The sequence below is a fragment of the Acomys russatus genome, chromosome 28, assembly GCF_903995435.1.
Source record: "Acomys russatus chromosome 28, mAcoRus1.1, whole genome shotgun sequence".
Taxonomy (NCBI): domain Eukaryota; kingdom Metazoa; phylum Chordata; class Mammalia; order Rodentia; family Muridae; genus Acomys; species Acomys russatus.
Genome location: NC_067164.1, coordinates 25,417,486 through 25,444,635, shown reverse-complemented (window position 1 = coordinate 25,444,635; position 27,150 = coordinate 25,417,486). Strand labels below are relative to the sequence as shown.

Below are 27,150 nucleotides of genomic sequence, written 5' to 3'. Positions count from 1 at the left end.
CCTAATAAAGGAATAGTTAACACTCAGTGTCTTTGATTTCTGCGTGAAGCCCAAAGCAGGTGTTTCTGGGCCTCTGTCTCCACAGGACTAACTTGAACTCTCATCTTGGGGCAAAGTCATGCATGTGGTTTGCCAATCCACCTTTCATTCCTGTTTGGCAAAGTGCCTAGCTTCATTTCTGTTGCTTTAAACAAACACTTAACAACAACAACAACAACAAGCAATTTAGAGGAGAGAGGCCTTTATTCTTGCTGCAGTCGTTCACTGTGAGGAAGGCCAGGCAGGATCTTAAAACAGCCAGTCACAGCACAGTCAAGAGCAAAGAGAAGTAAATGTGTGTACACTTGCTTGTTTGTGTTCAGCTGGACTGCACACTTTTACACAGTTCAGAAACCCTTGTTTAGGAAATGGTGCCACCCACAGTAGGCTGGGCTTTTCCACATCAATTGAGGTAATTAAGACAGTCCCCTAAAAACATGCTCTCACCCAAACCTGATGTAGACAACTTCCCAGGTGATGGGTAGGTTCTTTTCTGTCAAGTTGTCAAAGAGAACCATCACACCAGGTTATTGGGGGATGCTCTGATGTATTTTGGTGCTAATTACAGCTTGCTGTCTCTGTGACCCAACTTTTGCTTAATAAAAAGCCATCCCACCTGGGCAGGGCAGGAGATAGGTGTGGCTAGGGGAGAGAGAAATTCTGGGAAGAAGAAAGATCACCAGGAGGAGGAAGGAGAGAGTTCTGAACTGAAGAGAGGAAGGCTGCCAGGGTGGGCTGGAGGAAAAGCACATGACAGCATAGATGGAGAATCCAGCCCAGATGAAGAGCGCTAACAAGTATATGGGATTATAGATGAGAGGTAACGTGATAGAAGTTATTAGAAACAGATGCCATGGGATTGAGGCAGGGATCCCATGCCTGCCACACTATGAGAGGTAGTTTAGAGGATTGATATCTGCCCTGCCCCAGGTTAAGTAAGGCTATTTTAAAATATAACAAGTGTTTGTGTCTTAATTGATTGCTAGCAGGGCCTACAGATAATACAGGTAATACAGATAATTTTTAAAATTATCTGATTCCAAGTTTTGGCTCTTAGGTGGATGTCTGTCTTTAGACAAACCAATAGAGTGCCTTGCTTGAGAACTTTCTTTTAAAAAATATTATTATAATCACTATTGTGTTTATTGTTTTGAGACAGGGTAGCCCTGTGTAGCCCTGGCTGTCCTGGACTTCCATTTATAAACCAAGCTGGCCACCTGCGTCTGCCTCCAGAGTGCTGGGACTAAAGACATGGGCCACCATACCTGGCTTTCTTGATGATGATGATGATGATGATGGTGATGATGATGGTGGTGATGGTGTTGGTGGTGATGATGGTGGTGATGGTGGTGATGATGATGATGGTAATGATGATGATGGTGATGATGATGATGGTGGTGATGATGATGATGGTGGTGATGGTGGTGTGTGTGTGTGTGTGTGTGCAGAAGTGTGACACACAGGGCATGTAGAAGTCAGAGGACAACATTTAGGAGCTGGCTTTCTCCTTCCATTAGGGTGTAGGGAGCAAACTGAGATGGTCAGGCTTTCTAGGCAAGCACTTTCACCTGCTGAGCCATCTCAATCACCTGAGGAAAAAATTGTAAAAGTATGTGCTTTGCTATAAATGTATTTATTCATTTTTTCATTTGTGTATACAAACCTGAGGGGACATATATGGGGATGTTGGGGGGGGTCATGGGAGTCATGTGAAGGCTACGGGACACATTTTGGGAGTCAGTTTTTTCCTTCTGCCATGTGAGTTCTGGAGATGAACTCATGTCCTCAGGCTTGGTGGCAAGTGCCTTTACCACCACAAAGCCATCTTACCAGCCACAGAGAAGTTCCTTTTCTTTTTCTTATTCTCTGTGTGTTTATTTATTTATTTTTGAAGCAGGATTTCTCTGCGTAGCTTTGGCTGCCTTGGAACTCACTTTGTAGACCAGGCTGGCCTTGAAACCAGTTTCTTAGGTGTTTTTGTTTGATGTGGAGTGTTACTTATATAGCCCAGGCTAGACTTTAACTCATTCTTCTGCCTTAACCTCCCTGGTGCTGCGACTACAGGCATAATCCACCATGCCCTATCCATGGTATCTTTTAAGATCATAGGAAGATAAAGAAAAAAAAATGGTGAAATTAAGATGTGGTTCAGTGGTAGAGCATTTGCCTGGCGTGCACCAAATACTGGGTTCCTGGGGAAATTGGTAGTCAATTTGGATTAGTGGGCACCTTTTTTTCCTTTTGTGGGTTTTTGTTTTTGAGGATTTTACACCATAGCTCAAGACGGCGTGGAACTTACAATGCAGCCTAAGCTGGCCTTGAGCGCTTGCTCTTTCTGTATTAGCCATTGTGCCGATTGTTTTTTGTCAATGACACAAATCTAGACCTGTCTGGGAAGAGGACTCTCAGCTGAAACATGGCCTTCATTAGGCTGGCCTGCAGCATGTTTGTGGGCTCATCTCCTTGACCAATGATGGATTCAGGAAGGCTGATCTTATAGCGGGCTATGCCAGCCCTACGCAGGTCATCCTGGGTTGTATGAGTAACCAGGCTAAAGAAGCCAGGAGGAGCACGTCAGCAAGCAATGCTCCTCTACGGTCTCTGTTTCAGTTCCTGCCTCCTGGTTCCTGCCCTGACTTCCCTTTATGATGGCGTATAAGCCATAAGGTGGAAATACATTTTTTTCCCCGCCCCAAGTTGCTTTGGGTCATGGTGTTTATCTCGGCAATAGAAAGCAAACTAAGATGACCTCCCAAGTGCTAGGAGTATGGATGGGAGTTGCTATGGCTGTCCTCCTTGCAGGTTTTAAAAGGAACACTTCTCTTCTGTCGGGATGGAACTCAGGGTGCGTGCTAGGTACCTGTTCTCCCACTGATTGTACCCCCCCCCCTGCACTAGTGGGCGGTACAAGTGGGTGCTGAGGATCAGACAGATGATGAAGCAGACATGTATCGTGGAGGGAACACGCAGGGACAATTGGCACCACCTGCACTGTTAGGTCCTGCAGGCTGGATTATCCGTTCTGGGAGCAGTATGCGTTCTGGTTGACTAGAGCACCCATTCCAGTGTTGTCATCCCTATGCCATTACTATCTAAGTGCCCAATGCTGGCTTTGCATGAAGCTTGCTCTGGAGGCAATCCTGCATGCACGTTAACAAATACTATTTTCTTTTTACATACACATCTTTGCTGAGTTTCAGTATCTTTTCTTAAAAATTTGTTTTGATTTTTATGTGCATTGGTGTTTTGCCTGAACGTGTGTCTCTGTGAGGGTGTTGGGTCCCTTGGAGCTGGAGTTACAGTTGTGAGCTGCTGTGTGGGTGCTGGGAAATTGAACCTGGGTCTCCCAGAAGGGCAGCCAGGCAGTGTGCTTAACTGCTCCAGCCCCAAGTTTCTGTTCTTTAAAAAAAAAATGTTTTTGGCATTTATTATTTATTTATTTTGTGAGGTGGGGAAGTGGGGAGCAGCACAGGCATTGGAGGTCAGAGGTCAGAGGTCTCTGGAACCTGGTGATGGGACTCAGAGGACCAGGCTTGAAAACAAGTATCTTTATCTGTAGGCTCAATTTTCTTAATCAATATATTTTATTAACAACTTAGTGACTGAGCATACGTCACTTATAACCCGACTAACCAAAACAATAGGAAATGAGGATTAATGGACACAATAACAAAACCTTAAGGATATCAGTTCCAAGGAACGATTCTCTGGGTGTGAGTTGCAGGATTTCTTCTGCTGGAACCTGGGGTAACCAGAACCTCAGCAGGAGCCAGAGCCCCGAAGCCTTCCCTCGAGCAGTTCTCTCTAGGAGCGTCTTGAAGTGCAGTGATGAACAGCCAAATCTATCCCAAGTCTCCAAAAATCCCCGCCTCCAGTTCTCGGCTCATTTATATATCTCCTCCCAGAGTCTGTTCGCCGGATCTTTTCAGCTGGCAACAATTAAGCTCCTGCAGGAAGTGGTTGCTCTTCTAGTGAATTAACCTCACCTGTTCTCTCACAAGACCATTCCAATCCTGCACTTGGGATCCTAAAAAACAGCTTTATCTCTCCTTCATTTATCCACTAATCCATCTCGCCATGCCTTTCTTTCCACCATATTGCACTTGGTGAAAACTCAGGCCATCAGGCATAGTGGCAAGTGCCTTCACCTCCTAGAACCATTTTGCCAGCCCTGGGTTTCTATATCTTGTGAATGAAAAGGTGGCCTTGTGTTTACACTGGATCCTCTAAGTAAGTGAGATAGTTGGTGTGTGTGTGTGTGTGTGTTGGAAAGGGCTTGCTAAGGGTTGAATAGAAGGCTTTATACGTGCTAGGCAAGTATTCTACAACTGAGCTCAATCCCCAGACCTATAATTTGAACCTTATTGGAATCTTTAAAATCTCCTCTCTCCCTCTTTCTCTGTCGTTTGTGTGTTGGGGTGGGGGCACATATGTACCATACATGCCACACTGCACGTGTGAGAGGCCAGCAGAAAGCCTCAGGTGTCAGTTCTCACTTTCTGTCTCATTTGAGACAGAGTCTTTTCTTCGTTACTTTATAAACAAGACTAGCTTGCTGAAAAGCTTCTGGATATTTCCACGTCTCTGCCTCCCAACTCACTGTAAGAGTGCTGGCTTCACAGGCATGCTAAGGCTTAACAAGGGTCCTGGGGATTTAAAGTCAGGCACATTAATGTCTACTACCGCCCTCTGTTGCTTGGTGTGTCCTTGGTTGTACGCCTCAAGAAAGAGTTGATTAGTTCATAAAATAAACAGAAGACTTGGCTGAGCAGTTCAAATGAATTGAACAAGGGCTCAACTTTCCTTTGTCTCTCGAGCGTTTCTCTTGCCTTCACTTGCTCAGTGTGCCCAGCTCCATCATCTGCTCTCAACCCCATATGCCTCCAGCTCTTTCTCTGTGTTAGCAAAACGAATGGAAGTGATAAGTTGCACTCTGTAAGACAGAGAGAAACTTCTAGTCTTGGGATTGACATTCTGTTGATTTCAACTGGGTCAGGTGTCTCAGCACTTTCTACATTTGGTTGGGGGTCAGAACATCCTTTACTGTGGGATGCTGCCGTGGGTACAGTAAGTTTTTTTTTTTTTTTTTAACACATGTCTGGTTCGATGAATTCAAGGAGTGTCCCCTTCTCGTTGTGATCACCAAAACTATCCTCAGCCCCTGACAGCGATGCAGTGGGAGGCAGGACCATCTGCTCTAACTAATGCCTATGGCAGTGGGACATGGGAGATGAAAATTAGGAGTGGGATAATTTTTTTTTTTGAGACAGAGTTTCTCTGTGTAGCATTGGCTGTTCTGGAATTCTGTAGACTAGGCTGGCCTCAAACTCACAGAGCTCTCTGCCTACCTCTGCCTCCCCAATGCTGGGATTAAAGGTATGTGCTACCACTGCCAAGCAGGAGTGGGATAAATGAAAAGGTGGGTAGGGTTGTAGAAGAGTGATTTTTTTTTTCAACTCATGTGCTTTAGTATATGTATGTGTCTGAGTATGTGCAGGATGGGTGTACACCTGTATATGCACGTATATGAAGGTTCATGTCATATGCCTTCCTCTATCCTCCCCAGATAATCTCTTACTGAAACCAGGGCTTGAGACTTTCTTCTAACCTGGGTAGCCCCAGCAAGCCCCAGGATCTGTTTGTTTCTGCCCTGTAGAGCTAAAGTTACACATGCCCATACCCAGATTTTGCATGGAATCTGGGGGGGTCTGACCACGGGCATTCATTCATACAGCAAGTGCTTTGCCAGCTGAGCTATCTTCCCAGCTCTGGCTTTTTTTTTTTTTTTATTTCTAAAATTTTTATTTGATTAATTGCTTAGGTCAAAATACAAAGTAATGGGCCCAGCCCATTATGGGTGATGCCATCCCTGGGTGGTGGTCCTAGGTTCTGTAAGAAAGCAGGATGAGTAACTCAACTCATGAGGAGCAAGGCAGTAAGCGGCACTCCTCCATGGCCTCCGCATCAGCTCCTGCCTCCAGGTTCCTGTCCTGCTTGAGTTCCTGTCCTGACTTCCTCCAATGGTGAATAGCAATGCAGAAGGATAAACCAAATAAGCCCTTTCCTCCCCAAGTTGCTTTGGTTATTTTGTTTCATCACAGCAATTGAAACCCTAACTAAGGCACACATATGCCTGCATGCATGCATGCATGCATGCATGTATGTGCACACATGTGAGCACACACACACAGGAGGAGGTGGTTGTTGCACATCTGCATCTAGTACTCAAGGTGGAGGCAGGAGTATCCTGAGTTTGAGGCTAACTTTGGCTACATATAAAGACAATGTCTCAAAAGCAAAACAAACAGAAATCACAAAGAACAAATGACTATAACAAAGATGAGAACGCACTTTAAAAACGAGACCCCTATCAGTTCAATCCATGAGTCAGAGCCCTCAGGATCCCACAATTTTTCAAGGGCCCTGCCTTTGAAGGCTGCTGCGCAGGGGGCCAAGCCTGCACCATGAGAGCCTTTTTGGGGTGTTTAAGATAAAAGAGATGTCTGGGAATAGCCTTTGACAAACCAGAGCACGGCAATTTTGATGCACATATCCCAGTCTCCCTGCCCTCCGTAAGGATCATTTTGAGGCTGGTCCACAGTCCTTGGAAGTACATCCTTTGAGAGTGAATCACACTTGTTCTTGGAGGCAACCTACTCTTCCTTTGGAGTTTTTGTTTTCATATCTCTCTCTCTCTCTCTCTCTCTCTCTCTCTCTCTCTCTCTCTCTCTCTCTCCTCTCTCTCTCTCTCGTCCCCAAGAGTTTCATGCAGCCCAGGCTGGACTCGAATTGAGTATGTAGCCAAGGCTGGCCGAGAACTCCTAATTGAAATGATTTCTCTAAGTAGAATTCCCTGTATTTGAACCCTTGGCCCAAAGAAACCCACCTTTACCTGATCATGGTGGCACCTGCCTTTAATCTCAGCACTTAGGACGCAGAGGCAGGCAGATTGATGTGAGTTTGAGGACAGCCTGGTCTACAAAGCAAGTCCAGGACAGCCAAGAGAAACACTGTCTCAAACAAACAACAGAGAGAGAGAGAGAGAGAGAGAGAGAGAGAGAGAGAGAGAGAGAGAGAGAGAGAGAGAGAGAGAGAAGAGAAAGAAGTTTTACTGACAACCAAGATCCTAATGCCTTTAATAAAGAAACACACTTATGTGTTGACCCAGAAAACCAGATACAAACACACAATTCAAGTTACAATCATCTTAATTTTTAAAAAAGGTTTATTTAAGCTGGACGTGGTGGCGCACGCCTGTTAATCCCAGCACTCGGGAGGCAGAGGCAGGTGGATCGCTGTGAGTTCGAGGCCAGCCTGGTCTACAAAGTGAGTCCAGGACAGCCAAGGCTAACACAGAGAGACCTTGTCTTGAAAAACAAAAAAAGCAAAACAAAACAAACAAACAAAAAAACTCAAAAAGATTTATTTATATTTTATGTGCATGAGTATTTTGCCTGCATGTATACGTATGTTCTGTGTGCATGCCTAGTGCTCACAGAGGTTCCAGGATTCCAGGGAACTGGAATTAACAAATAAGTTAAGAGCCATCTCATGGGGATAGAAAGGAACTCAAGCCCTCTGCAAGAGCAACAAGTGCTCTTAACTGTGGGGCCAAACAAATCTTTCTAAACTCAAGTTCCATCTTCCTGAAAGCTAAAAGTGCCTAGACCAGCAGAAGTGAAAACATAGGAACCAGCAGTCCTCATCTGCTCACTTGGAGCTCATGAAATCTGCACCCAATAAAAGTCCCAGAACAGTGATTATCTGCAGGGGTTACCTGTGGGGGCTGAGTTCAGGGACCTGCCAGGGTCACCCTCACTGTGACAGCCAGAGACCCACGGTCCTTCCTGAGAAGTGTGCGAGGGCAGAGAGCCAGAAATGCTGAGGAGAAGGTTTGGTCCCTTCATGCCTATTTCTTCTCATCAGAAACCCCCAAGGCTGGAGCCTCTTCCTTCCAGCTCTCACCATACAAAATTCTGTGTTTGTGTGTGTGTGTGTGTGTGTGTGTGTGTGTGTGTGTGTGTGTGTCCATGTAGCTCCGGGCTACACCCATCTCTTTGTCTCACCACCGCCTATGGCCCCAGGGTTCTGCGTCAGCATTGCTCAGGGCTGGAGAGGGCTCCCTCCTGTTCCCTTCTAAGCAATCACAGATTCTTCAGGATCCCACAAACTCAACCCCAAATGCACTCAAACACCTTTGAAACAAGCTCCATGGAAGGATGTCACTACTCAGACAATCTGAAGACTTTTCCCTCCCTCCACTCAGGTTCAGATGGGCAGGTGGCTTCTGCAACCAGAAGGTGACTCACCATGGCCAGGAGAGGCTCTCATGTCTCTGTGAGCATCCCTTTCTGACATCTCTCCCTTCCTAGGGAGGGAGGGACTGAGGACCCACACTCTCACTTTCTGGGGTCCCTGGAGCTGCTGTCCCAGAGGCTCTGCAGTCACCTAACAAGGCCCCCAGGACCAGGCTGTGTGCTATGAGAAGTTCTCTCTCCTGGAACTAGAGACCCCAGGGTCTTCTCCCCCAGCACCCAACCCTGAGCCTCAGAGTAGGGAAGGATTAATTGGAATCTTCCTTTGGGGACAGCAGTTACAAGGGCCTCCCTCACTCTATCAGTGCTCCTGATGATCTGCAAGGGTCAAGGCTGCTTCCCAAAGACCCTGCCTTTGTGGGAGGATGGAGTAGATGACTTGATGTTGTTAAGTTGTTCAGGACTAATTTAGGGTACCACAGCCTCCACATGTCTGTTCTTTCTAGCTGGTTTTTAGTCTTAGTCACTAAACATCTTAATTAGGGTTTTATTCCCGTGAAGAGACACCATGATCACAACAACACTTATAAAGGACAACATTTGATTGGTGCTGGCTTACACTTCAGAAGTTTAGTTCATTAGCACTGCAGGCATCCGCTAAGACCTTATGCAGCCAGACATGGTGATAGAGAGGTAGCTGAGAATTCTACATCTGAATCAGCAGGCAGCAGGAAAAGAGAGTGACGCTAGGCTTGGCTTGAGCATCTGAAACCTCAGCAGCCACCCTCTCCTCCAATGAACACACTCCTCCAACAAGGTCACATCTATGCCTATAAGGCCACACCTTCAATAATGCCACTCCCTGTGAGTCTCTGGTGGACATTTTCATTCAAACCACTACATCCAGGGTCTCCCCAACTTGTCACCATACCCCCCAGAACTATACTAGCTAATCTTGTGATCTGCTGCAGCTGGCTGCATGGAGCACCATTACCACTGCCACCCCTTGACCGTCCTTGCACAGGCTCTAGAACTCTAGACTCTGGCTGGCCAGTACTTGCTGTTCTGGCTCACCATTGCCATCACAGCAAAGCTTAAAACTTCCTACCTTTTCTCGCATCTGTTGAGGTTTACTTTCAATACTTTGAAAGTGATAATGCAGGCTGTTTAGGATAAATAAGTTATACAAGTTAATTGTTAGCTGATCAAGTCATGGTCATATCAATTACTAGTCTATTTTTTTTTTTCCGAGACAGGGTTTCTCTGTGTATCTTTAACTATCCTGGACTTGCTTTGTAGACCAGGCTGGCCTCGAACTCGCAGTGATCCTCCTGCCTCTGCCTCCCAAGTGCTGGGATTAAAGGCGTGCGCCACCACCGCCCAGCATTACTAGTCTATTTTTATCACAAGGACATACATCTTAGGTATAACAGATAGATATGATTCTATAGATAGATAAGGTAAAATAGTTAGATAAGGTCTTTAAAAACCTCAGAGACATACAGAATATGGCATTTAAAAATATTTTTATTATTTTAAAGATTCATTGACAATGAAACAGGTTAACTCCTGGCAACACCCAGCCTACCTCAAAGAGGATGATGAGCATCAAAGAACCTCCTTATGGAGATGACTTCAAATACGGCAAACAAGCCACTGGGCAAAAAAATGTTCTCATTTCTACCACAGACAGAATTCTTCCTTAAAAAAGGGCAAGCTTGGATGGAGGCTGAGTCGACGGCCAAACTTGCCAAGACAGGGTAAGCAAATCCTCAATAGTTCCTGTCTCATAAATATGCCTGTCAGATATATTGGGCCAGAAGGCTGAAGATGATGCTCCAACTTTATAGATAGTCTTGAGTGACTTCTCAGGTAGCAAATTGTCTCTGTTATCTTCTCATTTGGGAAGCTACTAACCTGCATTGCCTATATACTCAGGTAATCAATTTTATTCCTTCTCAAGTCTCTGATGGGGTTGAAGACCAGATAGTTTAGTTTTATAATTAAGCTAAGCAGTTTAGGGGTTAAGATGTTTTTAGGTCTAGATAGATGCTTTATGTTGATAATGCCGAGATATGATAGATATTAATTTACATTCAGAATTCTAGATGCACCAAGATAGGAAAGATGTTTTCTTTAAGGCTGTCAAATACAAATATCCAAAACACTAAGAATGTAACATTTATATAATTCCTGATTGTTTCATGGTTCTTCTTGCTATAGGTAGCTTATTGTGTATATGTGTAATAATGTAACAGTATATGTAAAAAATCGAAACAAAACAAACAAACAAAAAACTTTCCATCTTGGGCTGGGGAGATGACCTAGCTGAGATGCTGTTCTTCCAGAGGACTTGAGTTTAACTCCCAGTACCTGTGTTATAAGTACAGCTCCAGGAAATCCAATGTTCTGTCTCCTTCCTTTGTCTGAAATATGGCCATGGCTCCACTCAACCTGATTCATTCTTTTTTTTTTTTTTTTTTTTTAGATTAATAATAAGGTAAAAACTTGAATGTGATAATGCATTCATGACAGCACAACACTGGAGAAACTGAGGCAGGAGGATTACTACAAGTTTGAGACCAGTCTGTGCTCCAGAGTGAGACTCTTAAGGAAAACAAACAAACAAACAAACAAACAAACAAACAAACCAAAACCAATAATGAGCCAGCCAGGAGTGGTTCACACCTTTGATCCCTGCACTTCAGAGGCAAGGAGTTGAGCTCTTGGATCTCTTTGAGTTGAAAGCCAGATGTTTAGTGACTAAAAACCAGCTAGAAAGAACAGACATGTGGAGGCTGTGGTACCCTAAATTAGTCCTGAACAACTTAACAACATCAAGTCATCTACTCCATCCTCCCACAAAGGCAGGGTCTTTGGGAAGCAGCCTTGACCCTTGCAGATCATCAGGAGCACTGATAGAGTGAGGGAGGCCCTTGTAACTGCTGTCCCCAAAGGAAGATTCCAATTAATCCTTCCCTACTCTGAGGCTCAGGGTTGGGTGCTGGGGGAGAAGACCCTGGGGTCTCTAGTTCCAGGAGAGAGAACTTCTCATAGCACACAGCCTGGTCCTGGGGGCCTTGTTAGGTGACTGCAGAGCCTCTGGGACAGCAGCTCCAGGGACCCCAGAAAGTGAGAGTGTGGGTCCTCAGTCCCTCCCTCCCTAGGAAGGGAGAGATGTCAGAAAGGGATGCTCACAGAGACATGAGAGCCTCTCCTGGCCATGGTGAGTCACCTTCTGGTTGCAGAAGCCACCTGCCCATCTGAACCTGAGTGGAGGGAGGGAAAAGTCTTCAGATTGTCTGAGGAGTGACATCCTTCCATGGAGCTTGTTTCAAAGGTGTTTGAGTGCATTTGGGGTTGAGTTTGTGGGATCCCGAAGAATCTGTGATGTGCTTAGAAGGGAACAGGAGGGAGCCCTCTCCAGCACTGAGCAATGCTGATGCAGAACCCTGGGGCCACAGGTGGTGGTGAGACAAAGAGATGGGTGTAGCCCGGAGCTACATGGACACACACACACACACACACACAGACACACAGACACACACACACACACAGACACACAGACACACACACACACACACACACAGAGAGAGAGAGAGAGAGAGAGAGAGAGAGAGAGAGAATTTCGTATGGTGAGAGCTGGAAGGAAGAGGCTCCAGCCTTGGGGGTTTCTGATGAGAAGAGATAGGCATGAAGGGACCAAACCTTCTCCTCAGCATTTCTGGCTCTCTGCCCTCGCACACTTCTCAGGAAGGACCGTGGGTCTCTGGCTGTCACAGTGAGGGTGACCCTGGCAGGTCCCTTAACTCAGCCCCCACAGGTAACCCCTGCAGATAATCACTGTTCTGGGACTTTTATTGGGTGCAAATTTCAGGGGCTCCAAGTGAGCAAATGAAGATTGCTAGTCCCATCAAGTGACTCCTTGGACTAGCCACTCTTTTTATATTATAGGTGGGAAAAGGCATCTGGCCCTGTGCTTTCACTCCCTCCTGGTGAAGTTCCTTTACCTGTCAACATGCTGGTACCCTGAGTTCTGTTCGAATCTGGTTGTTCCGGCTCATCCTGAGCGTGTATCTTAATGAAAGGCCTTAGAATGTTAGTAGTTCAGCCACCCGCAGGATTTCCTGTTCTTCTTGGTCTTTGGGTTGGAGATGTGGTCGCAGCACTGTTCTTTAACTGTGAGTTCATGGGAGTTATCTTTGAGTTCCCAGATGAGGTTCGGAGGGGCATAGCCAGTTGCCCAGGAGTCATCGTGTCCCTTGCAAGGGATGTTCAAATCCAGAGCTGTCAGACTTAGGAGACGCAGCTCGCTGTCCCCACTGTCCCTGTCTGTCATAGCACACGGTTTCTGCTTCAGGCAATAGGGATTGTTTTGTAGATAACGACCCTCCGTCTGTGGAGGTGAGCAAGTGAAGCCTGGCATACAGTCACATCTATGCATAGTGTATATTGAGGGAAGATTTTTCATCCAAGTCTCCTCTTTAAGCTAGATCCCTGCAGCAGTGCCTTGGAGAGACCCATGAGAATATATAAAGGGCCTTTCCTTTATAATCAGTGGCTCTCAACCACCCTAATGCTGTGGCCTTCTGATATAGCTCCTCATATGCAGTGACTCCCAACTGTAAATAACGTCATTGCTACATCATAGCTGTAACTTTGCTACTGTTTGAGCTCAGTGTATCTGATATTCCACCCCTGCGAAAGGGTAGTTTTGACCCCCAAAGGGTCAAGAGCCAGAGGTTGAGAACCACCGCTCTGTGTGATAACCATAAATTGGCAGTCTCTCAGCGTGCTCTGAGATTGGGTCCAAGAACTATTCCCTCAGAAGCTGGAAGGTGGCACATGTCTGTAACCCCAGCATTTGGTGGATAGGAATATCGCAAGTCCCAGGCCAGCCTGGAGCACATAGTGAGACCTTTCCTTAAAAAAAAAAAAAAAAAGCCATCACCTCACTTGGAAATTTCTGTCTTTTGTCCACAGATATCTTCTTTCTGATGAGTTGGCATTGTGACTTGCTGGGTAAGGTCCATGCCTGCTCACACAACTCAGCTTTGATTAGATGCCAGGGTTTTGAAAAGCTTAGGCACAATGTTGGGAATGGTGGTGTATGCCTTTAATCCCAGCACTTGGGACACAGAGGCAGGCAGATCGCTGTGAGTTCGAGGCCAGTCTGGTCTACAAAGCCAGTCCAGGACAGCCAAGGCTACACAGAGAAACCCTGTCTAAAAAAAAAAAAAAAAAAAAAAAAAAAAAAAAAAAAAAAGAAGTAGGAAAAAAGAAAAGCTTAATTACAATGCTTTTAACAAAATGTATCTATCTTTATTTTTAAAAATATATTTTATTAATTTATTCATATTACATCTCAATTGTCTATATTTTATGTGTACAAATGTTTGCTGCATGTACATGCACCATGTGTGTACAGGTGCCTGCACAGGTTGGAAAAGCGTGTCAGATTCCCTAGACCCGGAGTTGTAGGTGGTTGTGAGGTGACATGTGGGTGCTGGGACTTTAAGTCCAGGTTCTCTGGAATTGTAGCCAGTGCTCCTAACCACTGAGCAATCTCTGCACACTGGTTTTTGTGTTCTGTTGAGACAGGGTCTTACTACGTAATTCTAGCTGGTCTTGAACTCATTATGTAGATGAGGCTGGTCTGGAATTCGATAAGAGTTGCCTGCCTCTGTCTCAGGAGTTCTGGGGTTAAAGTTGTGGGCCACCACACCCAGCTCAGACTTTTTAAAGGCAGCCTCTCACATAAATCAGCTGGCCTTGAACTCACGAAGTAACTGAGAATGACCTTAGTCTCCTTGACCCTCCTGCCTCCAGCTCTTGAGTGCTGTAATTACAATTTCAATGTTAATACAACAGTATTAGCTGTGTTAAAAGACAATTCACCGTTGCTAAAGTGTATGCTACAAGTATATGCAGTGCAAACATCACTTCTAATTGTCTCTTTCATTTTAAAAAAAAGATTTATTCACTATTATGTATACAGATATGCTCTGTCTTGTGTCCACCTGAAGGCCAGAAGAGGGCATCAGATCACATCATAGATGGCTGCGAGCCACCATGTGGTTACCGGGAATTGAACTCAGGACCTTTGGAAGAGCAGTTAGTGTGCTTAACCTCTGAGCCATCTCTCCAGACCATGTCTCTTCCATTTTTATGATGGTGTTGGGGATGGAGCCTCAGGCTTTGCCCATGCTGCACAAGCATCCTACCACCGAGCTGAACTCCCAGCCCCGCCTCTCCTTACTATCAGTACATTTTATCACCTCAAAACAAACAAACAAACAAACAAACAAACAGGAATACAACTCCTTCTTCACTAGAAGCCACTCCTCCGTCCACCGCCCTCTGGTCTCTGGCTACACACACTGTTGACATTTTACATAAAGGGAGCTGTGTGGGGCTGGGACAATGGCTCAGTTGGTAAAGCGCTTGGTACCTTAGCATCTCCAGCATCTGTGCTAAGAGCTGTGAGTGGAGGCCCAGAGCTTTAGCATCAGGCTATAAAGTTAGGAAGCGCCTTGGTGGCCAGTGATCGTGTCTGCAATGCTGAGCTCCTGGGTCCATGAGAGTCCTGTTCTCAAAAACTATGGTGGAGAATGTCAAACCTTGGCATCTGTGTGTGCAAAATGGTCAACGTACCAAGCATACACTAAAAAGAAAGAGAAAAGAAGGGAGTTGGGGGTGAGGGTGGTGGCGCACACCTTTAATCCCAACACTCGGGGAGGCAGAGGCACTGGATCTCTAAGTTCGAGGCCAGCCTGGTCTACAGAGTTCCAGGACAGCCAAGGCTACATGGAAAAACCCTGTCTAGAAAAACAAAACAAAACAAACAAACAAACAAAAAACCCAAACCAAATCAAACCAGTGGGGGAAAAAAAAAACCAATTAAAAAAACCCTTTAAAAGCCCCAAACCAGCCAACCAACCACCCAAGAACCAAACTAACAAGAAAGAAGGAAGGAAGGAAATTTTACAATATCTGGCAGCCTGAGTCTGGCTTTTTTGACTTAGCACTGTGGTTCTGAGGTCCTTCTGGGATGGATCAGAACTTTATTCTGTTCTGTGGGTAAACAGTATTTCATCATCAGGGCAAAACCTCCACACATGTTGAGATCCATTCATTTACTACATTTTGGTGATTTTGAATAATGTTGCTATGGAGATTTGTGGAGTTTTTTTCTTTTTCCACTTTTTATGTGTGTGGTGTGCATGGTTTGTTTTTACATGTGTGTGGCACATGTGTGGGTGTGGGTATGCAGCTGGAGGCTTGAGATTGATACTGGAATCACCGGCTGTGCTCTTCTACCGTACTCACTGAGGCAGGCAGGCTCTCTCCATCGAACCCAGAGCTCACAGTTAATGGCTGACCTTGTTCTCCAGTTTGCTCTGGGGAACTGCATCTCTGCACTTTCCTAGGCTGGCAGGAATTACAGGCGGGTTGCTGCGCCTACCTGACATTTTCTGGAGATCTGAGCTCTGGTCCTTGATGTTGTACAGCTGGCCTTTAACCACGCATGGAACCATCTCTGCAGCCTGTGCAGACATCCTTAAAGAACCACCTCTAGTCTTTCAGATCTGAACCCAGGAGAGGAGATGCTGGGTTGTGATAGCTATGAGCTTAGCCTTGAAGGTCTAGCTTTCTTATCTTTGTGTCATGGAACTGAGTTTTCTTCCTTATGGCTGTTGGACATTTGAACTTTCTATTTTTATGCTTTTGTTTGTTTGTTTTGTTTTTTCGAGACAGGGTTTCTCTGCATAGTCCTGGCTGTCCTGGACTCTCTTTGTAGAGCAGGCTGGCCTCAAACTCACAGAGATCCACCTGCCTCTGCCTCCCAAGTGCTGGGATTACAGGCGTGCACCACCACCACCACTCGACTTCTATTTTTATGTTTTGTCTTGTTCATTAATGCTCCTTTGGGATGTCACAAGGTCATTGCTGGTCTCTGGTAGGGGGGGGCATGCAGGGGTAGACAGAGGGCAGTTTTTGGAAGTGGATTCTCTCCTTTCTTTATGTGGGTCTAAGGATAATAAAACCCCAGGCTGTTAGGCTTGTATTGTCAGGCTACTGGGGTCTTTACTGAGCTATCTCACCAGCGTAGTTATTTTTCCTTTAATTAATCACATTTATCAATTAGGAAGGAGCAGCACCCACTATCCACAACAGTCGAAGGGCAAAACCCAAGAAGCTGTTTCAGTTTCTCCTAAAATCAGAAGGAAAAAAGAACATGTAGGTCAAAGATTACTTTTATCTTTCTACTAGTATAGTTAATAAAGTAACTTTTTAAAAAAACAACATAAGGCAAAAAATGTTATGGTTTATAGTGTGTGGTAATTTGAATAAGAATGGTCCCCATAGGATCATGTATTTAAATGTTTGGCTCCCAGTTAGTGGAATTGTTTGGGAGTGATTAGGAAGTGTGGCCCTTGTAGTGATAATGTGTCCTTGGGAACAGGCTTTGAAAAGCCCAAGCCAGGCAGTCTCTCCCTCTCCCTCTCCCTCCCTCTCTCTGCCTGTTGCTTTTGGATGAGGATGAGGATGTAAAGCTCTCAGGTCCTGCCCCAGTGCAACGCCTGTCTCCTTCCAGCCATAATAATGGACTAACCCTCTAGAACTGTAAGCCTGCCCCAATTAAATGCTTTCTTTTATCAGGGTTGCCTTGGTCATGTGCTATAGACTTAAATTTTTTTCTTTATGAATATTTTTCAAAAGATTTTTTATGTGTATGTATGCCCCCCCCCCACTGTTGGATCTAGAAGCAAATTCTCATTTTCCATAAGAGCAGGAAAGCTTCTTAACCATTAAGTCATCTCCCCAGACCCTGATTTGTAAATTCTTCTATCTGTGTCTCCGTGTCTGTCTGTCTGTCTCTCTGTCTCTCTCTCTCTCTGTCTCTCTCTGTGTCTGTCTCTGTCTGTCTGTCTGTCTGTCTCTCTCTGTGTCTGTCTCTGTCTGTCTGTCTGTCTGTCTCTCCAGGGTTTGGCTGTCCTGAAACTCACACTGTAGACCGGGCTGTTGTTGAACTTGGGTATCTCAGATATCTCTGCCTGTCCCTCCCTCTGCTGGGATTAAAGGCCTGTACCACCACTACCTGGTTAACTTATCTTCTTATATGTTGAGGACACACCTTGCTGGCTGGGTAATAACGGACTGTTTCTGAGTCCCTCTATCCTGCCTGCAAAACACTGATGATCCTCCTACCCCACACGCCCATGCTGAGCCTAGCCAAGCCTCACTGCCCTGCCTTGTCCCAGTAACCCTATCTCCTCTCAGGCTCCTGAGAAGCAGCGGGGCAACGGAACCTGCCTGGTTACAGAGTTCGTGCTGGTGGGATTCTCCAACCTGCCGGACCTGAGGACCACTCTCTTCACCTTGTTTCTCCTCACCTACCTGGTCACGCTTAGCGGCAACGCCACCATCATCACCATCATCCAGGTGGATCGCACCCTCCACACACCCATGTACCGCTTCCTAGCCGTGCTCTCTCTCTCTGAGACCTGCTACACACTGGTCACCATCCCCAATATGCTAGCTCATCTGCTGATGGAGAGCCAGGTCATCTCCATTGCCGGCTGTCGGGCCCAGATGTTCTTCTTCCTAGGCTTGGGTTGCAGCCACTGTTTCCTCCTTACACTGATGGGTTATGACAGATACGTGGCCATCTGCCATCCTTTGCGCTACTCTGTGATCATGAGACCCACCGTTTGCCTGTGTCTTGGAGCCTTGGTTTTCTGCTCCGGTTTCTCGGTGGCCTTGGTCGAGACCTGCATGATCTTCTCCTCGCCCTTCTGCGGCGCAGGCCACGTGGAGCACTTCTTCTGTGACATCGCGCCAGTGCTGAAGCTCAGCTGTGCAGAGAGCTCGCGCAAGGCTCTCGCCATCTTCTTCCTGAGCATCCTCGTGGTGCTGGTCTCCTTCCTCCTCATCCTCCTCTCCTACGCCTTCATCGTGGCGGCCATCGTGAGGATCCCTTCTGCGGCGGGCAGGCACAAAGCCTTCTCCACCTGCGCGGCCCACCTCACGGTGGTCATAGTGCATTTTGGCTGCGCCTCCATCATCTACCTGCGGCCAGACTCTGGGGCAAACCCCTCCCAGGACCGCTTGGTGGCAGTGTTCTACACAGTGGTCACGCCGCTGCTGAACCCTGTGGTGTACACCCTGAGGAACAAGGAGGTGAGGGTAGCCCTGAGGAAAAATCTGGCGCAGGGCTGCGGAGTATTAAAGTAAAAACTTGTATGCGGGTGTGAACTTCTCTAATATTTAATACAAGTATACTAAAAAAAAAAAAAAAAAAAAAAAAAAAAAAAAAAAAAAAAAAAAAAAGACCTTGCTTTGCACTGTTCACAAGACCATGTGCTTCCGTGAACACATTTACCCTGGAACTCCATTTTCCTACTGGAAGAACAGAAGGCAATCCTATGCTAGACGAAGTAACTTCTGTTGTTAATGCCTTTAACTCTAACCACAATAAAGGATGTCATATTTTTGTCCTGGTTTCCTGTACTTCATGAGGCGTAATGTGGTCTGCAGTGCCTAATGCTGGCCAGTGGAGGGCGCCACTGATTCAACCCATGCATGGAGAGGAGCGGAGGACAGATTTTTCTGCTTTAAAAATTTTTTTATTGCAATTTTAGATTCTTAATTTTTTCATGCAATATCTTTTGAGTATATTTTTTTCCTCCCATATACTCCCCACCTCCTTAACCACTCAACTTCATGTTAGTGCCTGACTTCCAACCCAAACAGAGAGCCTTTTAAAAAGAAAAACTGTGGTTTTGTTTGTTTGTTTGTTTTTCGAGACAGGGTTTCTCTGTGTAACTTTGGCTGTCCTGGGCTCGCTTTGTAGACCAGGCTGGCCTTGAACTCACAACGATCCACCTGCCTCTGCCTCCCAAGTGCTGGGATTAAAGACGTGGGCTACCACCACCGCCTGGTTTAAAACTGGGTTAAATTTTTTTTTTTTTTTTCAAAAAGTTGATGGACTTTATTTATTTATTTACTTATTTATTTTGTTTTTTGTTTTGTCGAGACAGGGTTTCTCTGTGTAGCCTTAACTGTCCTGGATTCACTTTGTAGACCAGGCTGGCCTCGAACTCACAGCGATCCGCCTGCCTCTGCCTCCCAAGTGCTGGGATTAAAGGCGTGTGCCACCACCACCAGGCGGGTTTTAAAATTTTATTTGGAGAACTTCATAAATGACAGCTGCACCTACATTGCTTTGGACCCCACCCCACTCTGGTAGGGTTTTAACCAGGAGAGGGAGTGAAGACCACAGGCCGGAGGTGTAGCTCAGTAGCTCAGTGGGAATGCATGTGCAAGGCCCTGGGTGGTATTTTGTTTTTTAATTTTGTTTTATTCTGCTCAGATTGCCTTTTGGTCAGAATCACACATTTAAGTGCAGCTTTTTAAAAGCACCATTTTTTTTGTTTTGTCTTGTTTTGTTCATTGTTTGCTTTCCAAGACAGGGTTTTTCTGTGTAGCCTTGGCTCCTGGAACTCACTCTGTAAAACGTGCTCATTGAAGCCATAGAGATCCGCCTGCCTCTGCTTCCTGAGTACTAGGGTGAAAGGCCGCGCACCACCTCTGCCTGGCTTAAAAGCACCTTTCCAATTAAAAGTTTAAGTTAGCATACAAAAGAATAGACTAGAAAATTCTCCTTCTCTTATATATTACGCCTGGACCACAGTTTCCCTCCCTCCGCTCCCCACAGTCCTTCCTTCCCACCTCCCCTCTCCCCCAGATCCACACTCCCAGGATGGACTTCTTAGCGTCCTCATACATATGTGTTCAACTTTCATTCCCCTCTCTCACCTCCACCCCAACTCCTTACCCTCGTCCTACTGGTCTCCTTCCTCCTCCACAGAGCATCCACTCTGCTCTTACGTCAGATGTGGTTCGTTTCTCTGTTTCCCGGCCTCCCAATGTGTATTCACTTGAATCCACATACCTTACAGAGAGAGAGAGAGAGAGAGAGAGAGAGAGAGAGAGAGAGAGAGAGAGAGAGAGAAAGATAAGAGATCTCTCTCCCATCTCATGGTCCCATTTCTAGTTTCATGATGGTGCAATCCCCCCCGTATGCACACATACACTGATTTAAATCTAGAGCCCATACAGGAAAGAAAACATACGGTACTTGTTTTTTCTTAAAGATTTCTTTAAGATTATTATTATTTTTTTTTCAGTTCCTTCTTTTTATTAACTCATACACAACTACTTGTCTTCTGGTTTGTTGAAGCAGTAAGTCAGACAACACTTGCCACAGTAATGTCTGTCAAAGTGGCTAGCCATGAAAACTCCAGCACCACATTCATCAGAAGGACACTCTCCACGAAGTCGGCTAATTTTGCCATGTTCATCCACCTTATAGTATTTCAGCACAGCCAACGTCACCTTCTTCCTCTTATGCTTGTTCTTCTTGGGAGTGGTATAAGACTTCTTCTTCCTTTTCTTAACACCACCACGAAGTCTCAACACAAGATGAAGGGTGGACTCCTTTTGAATGTTGTAGTCTGACAAAGTGCGGCCGGCCATCTTCCAGCTGCTTACCAGCAAAGATCAACCTCTGGTGATCAGGGGGAATTCCTTCCTTATCCTGGATCTTGGCCTTCACATTTTCTATAGTATCCGAGGGTTCAGCCTCGAGTGTGATGGTCTTCCCCGTAAGGGTCTTCACAACAATCTGCATCTTGGCGGTGGCTCCACCGCAGATGGCAGATTGGAAAGGAAGCTAAGATTATTATTTTAAAGTATGTACGAGTCTTATGCCTGCATGTACGTCTGTGCACCAAGTCTGAGTCCTGTGCCCACCAAGGCCAGAATTGTTGCATTGGATGCCCTGGATCAGTGAGCTGTTCTGGGGGTGCTGGGATCCCAGGTCCTCAGGGAGAGCAGCCAGTGTTCTTAACCACTGAGCCATCTCTCCAGGCCCACAGTCACCTTTCTGAATCTGGCTTATTTCACTAACTGGAGCAATCTCTAGTTCCATGCATTTTCCTGTAAATGCAACGATTTCAGTTTTTCTTACGGCTGAATAAAATTCCATCATGTACATGTGCCAGTTTTCTTTATCTATTCATCTGTCGGTGGGCATTTATTTTGGTTCTATTTTCTTGCTATTGTTAAAAAAAAAAAAACACACAACAAACCAGCAATAAACATGCATGTGAGCCAGACATGGTGGCATATGTTTGTTATGCCAGCACTCAGGAAGCAGAGGCAGGTGGATCTTTGTGAGTTCGAGGCCTGTCTGGTCTACAAAGTGAGTCCAGGACAGCCAAGGCTAACACAAAGAAACCCTGTCTCGAAAAACCAAAAAACCAAAACCAAACCAAACCAACCAAACAAACAAACAAAAACCCAACAACAAAAACCCCAAAACCCCAAACCCTCAAAAAACCCCAAAACAAAACAAAAAACCCCCATAAAAAACCCAACCAAAAAACAAACATGGATGTGCAAGTATCTTTGTGTTATGTTGATATAGATTCTTTCAGGTACATTTCCAACTGGGTAGAGGTGTGAAAGCTGTCTATTGATTTCTATGGTGGTTACACTAGATTTAGCTCCCACTGCTAGTGTTGAGAAGTCTTTCTCCACGTCTTTACCAGCGTGTTTTTCAGTGGTTGTCTTGGTGACAGTCATTCTGACTAGGGTAAGATGGCATTTCAAAGTTGTATTACTTTACATTTTCCAGATGGTTAAGAATGCTGAACTCCTTTCAAATATGTATTGAACATTTAAATTTCTTTTTTTAAAGAATTGTCAATTCTTGACCTGGCACTGCTTCAGTCTCTGTGAGCCCCTGTCGAGGGTTGTTCATTTAATTCTATGAGCTGTGTTCTCATGGTGTCCTTCACCTCCCTGAATCCTATAATCCTTCTTCCCTGTCTTCTGCAGGGTTCCCTGAGCTATGCCTAGTGTTTGGGTGTGCATCTCTGCATCTGGTCGCATCAGTTGCTGAATGAGGCCTTTCTGATGAAGACTGGGCTACACATCAACCTAGGAGCATATCAGGATGTGGGAACCCTGCTATTAAGGTCAAAGCCTGGTGTTTCCAGCTAGCCTCTGAGCCCTCAAACAAGGCAGAAACCATGGCAAAGGCCATGGAAGTGTGCTGTATGTTTCACCATGGCTTGCTCATCCTGGTTTCTTATAGAACCCAAGACCCACCAGCCTAGGGATAGTACCATCCACAATGGGCTGGGCCTCCTCCATCAATTACTCATTAATAAAATGCCCTACAGGCTGGCCTAGAGCCCCATTATATAGAAGCATTTTTTTTAAATTGGGGTTCCCTGATCTCAGATGACTTTAACTTGTGTCAAGTTGATACAAGACTATCCAGTACAGTGATATTAGAACAGAGACATCAAGGAAGTATAGTGGGAGGCAGGAGATTATCTTTTGAAATTTCATCCGGGAGATGTTTATTGCAACTTAAGGCTTTCAATGAGGCCCTGAGAAATCAGCTACCAAGAGGGAACATGACCAAAGAGATTTCACACAATGTTGAAGAATGACCCTGCCTCCTCAAGCTGGTGATGAAACTGCCAAACACGGAGACACCCTTCCTCCTTAGTTATGTCTGCATGTTATTAATTTTTGTGGCAAATCAATCTCTTGAGTTGAAATCAATATTATATTGCTGCCTTTGATGATTAAGTTCTCTCCATATTTCATGAGACTTACTTTTGAATGATCTATGTTGTAAGGACCATAAATCCTTACACACACACACACACAATACTTCTACAACCGCCACAGCCCTATGGCCCAGGTGCTAGTGTATGCAAGGATGTCTTTCTCCTAGGGTAGAAATAGTAACAGAATATCCATCTTGTCAACCTACCCCAGACAAATAGAGATGGGGATCAGCTTTGTTCCATTATTTTAGCTCTTGCTTTCTACTTAAGGAAACAAATCCTAACTGGTTCAACAAATGGCTAAGATGTGGAGCAAGGGAAACATTCTTCCATTGCTTCTGGGAGTGCAGGCAAGTGGGTGAACTTGAAAAGGTCATCCTGAGTGAGGTAAGCCAGACCCAGAAAGACACATATGGTACGTACTCACTTATAAATGGATATTAGGCATCCAGAACGGGATAACCAGACCACAATCTACAGACCCAAAGAAGCTAAGTAACAAGTCTTTTTGATTTGCCTTTCCCTGATGACTAAGTGGCACAGCCATATCTAATGGGAACAGTGAAAGTCATAAAGCCAGCAGAGTTGTTTGACACAGCTCCAGCAAAGCTGAGCTGAGTGATGCAATTGCTGTGGTGCGGTCCCCCACTTTTTGGCCTTGGTCTCTACATTTCACATGTTTGGGGGGCTTTTGTTATTTGTACAACTTGGAGATATTTGATTCATGGATTTTTCTTATGTAAGATGGAATCTCAGTGTCCTTTTGGTTTGCATTTCCCTGGTGACTAAGGACACTGAGCATTTCTTAAAGTGCTTCTTAAAGTGCTTCTCAGTCATTAGAGATTCCTCTGTTGAGAATTCTTGGTTTAGCTCTGTGCCCCATTTTAATTGGGTTATTTGGTTTGTTTGGTGTTTAATTTCTTGAGTCCTCTATAAATTTTGGCTATTATCCCTGTGTTGGATGTAGAGTTGGTGAAAATCTTTTCCAAATCTGTAGTCTGCCCTTTTGTTTTGTTGACAGTGCTCTTTGCCTTACAGAAACTTTTCATTTTCAAGGGGTCTCATTTATTAATTGTTAATTTTAGTGCCTGAGCTGTTGGTGTTCTGTTCAGGAAGTTGTCTCCTGTACCAACATGTTCAAAGTACTTTCTCTTCTATTAGATTTAGTGTGTCCTGTTTTATGTTGAGTTCTTTAATCTACTTGGACTTGAGTTTTGTGCAGGGTGATAAATATGGATGTATTTGCATTCTTCTACATGCAGACATCCAGTTAGACCGGCACCACTTTTTGAAGATGCTTTCTTTTTTCCATTGTATGGTTTGGCTTCTTTGAAAAAAAAAAATCAAGTGTCCATAGGTGTGTGGGTTTATTTCTGGGTCTTCAATTCTATTTCATTGATATACCTGTCTGTTTTTATGCCAGCATCATGTAGTTTTTATTACTGTTGTCTGTAGTACAGCTTGTATAGGATTCTTTTAGCTATCCTAGGTTTTTAAATTTTTTTCCATGAATAAGTAAATTTTAAGACAGGAAAAAGCAAAAGCAAAGAAAAGCCTGAGGGTCATCAGAACCTTATTCTTACCCTAACTGATTGTTAACAATAAGATGTCTAGACCCTGACCCTAAGGTCAGCCCCATCAGCAGTTGAACCTTGGCAGCAGTCTAAAGAGGAGACTGCACTCAAGGCCACCTGGCTCATTTCTCAAAAGTGTTTCCCCTTCCTCTATTGCATAATTGTTATCCCAAAATATTAACCAGATGTGCATTCTGCTTCTGTAATATTGCCTAACTGCTTCTTGCTTAGAAAACAAAGAAAATCCAAAGCCTCATAATAATGCCTCACACAGCAGAAGTTGAGACAACTGTGGTTTGTGTCTTTAAAATCTTCAGCCCCTGTCCTCCGCTTTGCAGCAGCTCTCAAATTTGCAAAGGAGGCTGTTGTCACAATGTAGCTACGTTGCTGTGGTGATGAAATCCTGTTTTATGACACGTTTTTCCTTTGTACTGGTTTGATTTCTTTTCTTCAGCTTGCTTTTTGGGCTGTTTGGTACTACCCTGCGTGACCATGGCCAGTGTCCTTCTCTGTCCCAGATGGCCGCCCCAGGACACATATCTTTCACTTGACACTGCCTCTTTGATGCTTTATTTCCAACTGGACATAGGTGGGAATGCTCATGGCAGTCGACCGAAAGGGTGCTCAGATTCTAGAAGACTTGAAAAGAGAGATGGAACAACATCTGCATCACACTTGCCACAATGATTCCAGAAAGTGGGGCCCATTTTTAACAGAATCCTGGAAAAAAAAAATCCAAGGCATGTGCTGGAATCATCAACAAATGTGGTTGTCATTTATGGGGACAGTGATTCTCTATTGACTTTAAAGGCAAACATTAGTCACACTGAAAGTCTGGGTCATGAGCTCACAATGGGCATAACTGCAAGGAAGAAGAACATGTTATGTTAGACTCATTGCATGGTGAGTTTTTACACCATCGTGGGGAAAATTTGGATTCTACACATTCTATACAGACAGCCAATCCCTCCGAATATCCAGAAGACATTTTATTTTCAAGGATTATAGCATTCATTTTTCAGTTGCTTATATTCAAGGAAGGGTTGTAAAATTAGGTAATTGTCTGCCGAATGCCTCCTTGGCATTGCTGCCTGAGAATATATTTGACAAGGTCATGAGCAAGGAGAGTTACAATTTGTACAGTGCTGTGTGTGCTGTGGCCCAGTCAAGTACAAGCTCAGCCTTGTGGAAGTGGGAAAGAGACAGCGCTCCTCGCCTGGCAGGTAACACATTCCCATTGTATTGTAGTTTGCCGTGTGGGATTGGCCCTCCAACTAAGCATTGTGTAGTTTAAATGTTTTGGCTTTAGCCCTTTAGGCACAGGAGAGTCTGTACTCGCTTTGCTTCTTAGTTGTACAACACAAAACCAGGTGTCAGCATCTCTGATGAATGAGGTATTATGGCAAAGGAGGAAACCTGTTTTAACTCAAGGTAGACTTTGTATCCCAAGCAGCCCTTCAATCTTATCACGGCAACATGCTCAATATGAAAATCCCGTACTTCCCTGCACACTCATCACACTAGAAATAGGGGTGATAGATAATTGATCTTCAAAATACTACCGAGCACAACTACAGTTGATATGTTATGTCAGCGATCATTTATAAGTATTCTATAAACATATACCTCCCGTGCAACCCCATAGCTATGGCTTAGGGGAAGCTATGTTAGAAGGGGTGGGAAGATTTTTAAGAACCAGAGGCTTAGGAGGTCTGCATCTAGAGAGCTTCTTCTAGTCATAACAGGAAAAATGCACCAGTGAAATCCCAACAATATTGTGCCTGACCAATACAAGTTGCCAGCCATGGCTTTTTGTAAGTGTGAAGCTCACCAAATGAACTAAAAATGTTGGACACATGTACACACACACACACACACACACACACATACACACATAGAAAGAGAGAGAGAGAGAGAGAGAGAGAGAGAGAGAGAGAGAGAGAGAGAGAGAGAGCGACAGACAGACAGACATGTTAGATTCTGATATGTCATTTGATATCACAGGCTATTGTTTCTTCAACCATTTAGGCTCTTTGTATTGCAACTGTTAGTTTTTTCACGTTGGAATATATGTTGTAATTTTGTGTTTGTGTTTTGTGTGCTCTTATTTTCCTAAGATTGATTTATTTTGCCTATAAAAATCTAATTTCCTTTTTAAAAACATTTATTTATTTATTATTTGTACAGTATACTGCCTGCATGTGTGCCTGCACACTAGAAGAGGGCACCAGATCTCATTATAGATGGCTGTGAGCTACCATGTGGTTGCTGGGAACTGAACTCAGGACCTCTGGAAGAATAGACAGTGCTCTTAACCTCTGAGCCATTATTCCAGCCCTGTGCTTTCTTGTACTTGCCTTATTCACATATTTTCATAATTTTGAAGCTGAATCCCACCCAATAAAGGCTCCTTTTCTTTATCAATTGTTGGCTACAAAGGGATTCAAGAGCCATGTGTGTAGAATTTAAGATTTTTAAAACATTTTGTAAATTTGCCTTTTGACACTACCACTATGTACCAACATTTCAGTATGCTTCTAAAGATATTTCACACTTTCATTTGTGTTCTGACTTTATCCTAAAGACATTCAAATTCTTTAAAGTCTACTCCTTTTTCATCAAAATTAT

General features: G+C 44.6%; 1 protein-coding gene and 1 pseudogene across 1 annotated transcript; one reads left to right on the top strand and one right to left on the bottom strand.

Annotated features, from left to right (window-relative positions):
• Positions 1-14,717: 14,717 nt before the first annotated feature.
• LOC127210544 (olfactory receptor 10T2-like) lies at positions 14,718-18,533 on the top strand. Its single transcript, XM_051170187.1, has 2 exons — positions 14,718-14,741; positions 17,580-18,533. The coding sequence occupies exons 1-2, from the start codon at positions 14,718-14,720 to the stop codon at positions 18,531-18,533; spliced, it is 978 nt and encodes a 325-aa protein (XP_051026144.1).
• A 1,943-nt stretch (positions 18,534-20,476) lies between these two features.
• Positions 20,477-21,027, bottom strand: LOC127210594 (ubiquitin-40S ribosomal protein S27a-like; annotated as a pseudogene).
• Between the last annotated feature and the right edge of the window lie 6,123 nt (positions 21,028-27,150).

What these genes read in the sequence shown, in the direction of transcription:
- LOC127210544 (XM_051170187.1), top strand. Translation starts at nt 14,718, where the DNA reads ATGGCTCAGTTGGTAAAGCGCTTG. An exon ending in CTCAGTTGGTAAAGCGCTTG is followed by an intron (nt 14,742 to 17,579) that starts GTACCTTAGCAT and finishes ATCTCCTCTCAG; the next exon opens with GCTCCTGAGAAGCAGCGGGG.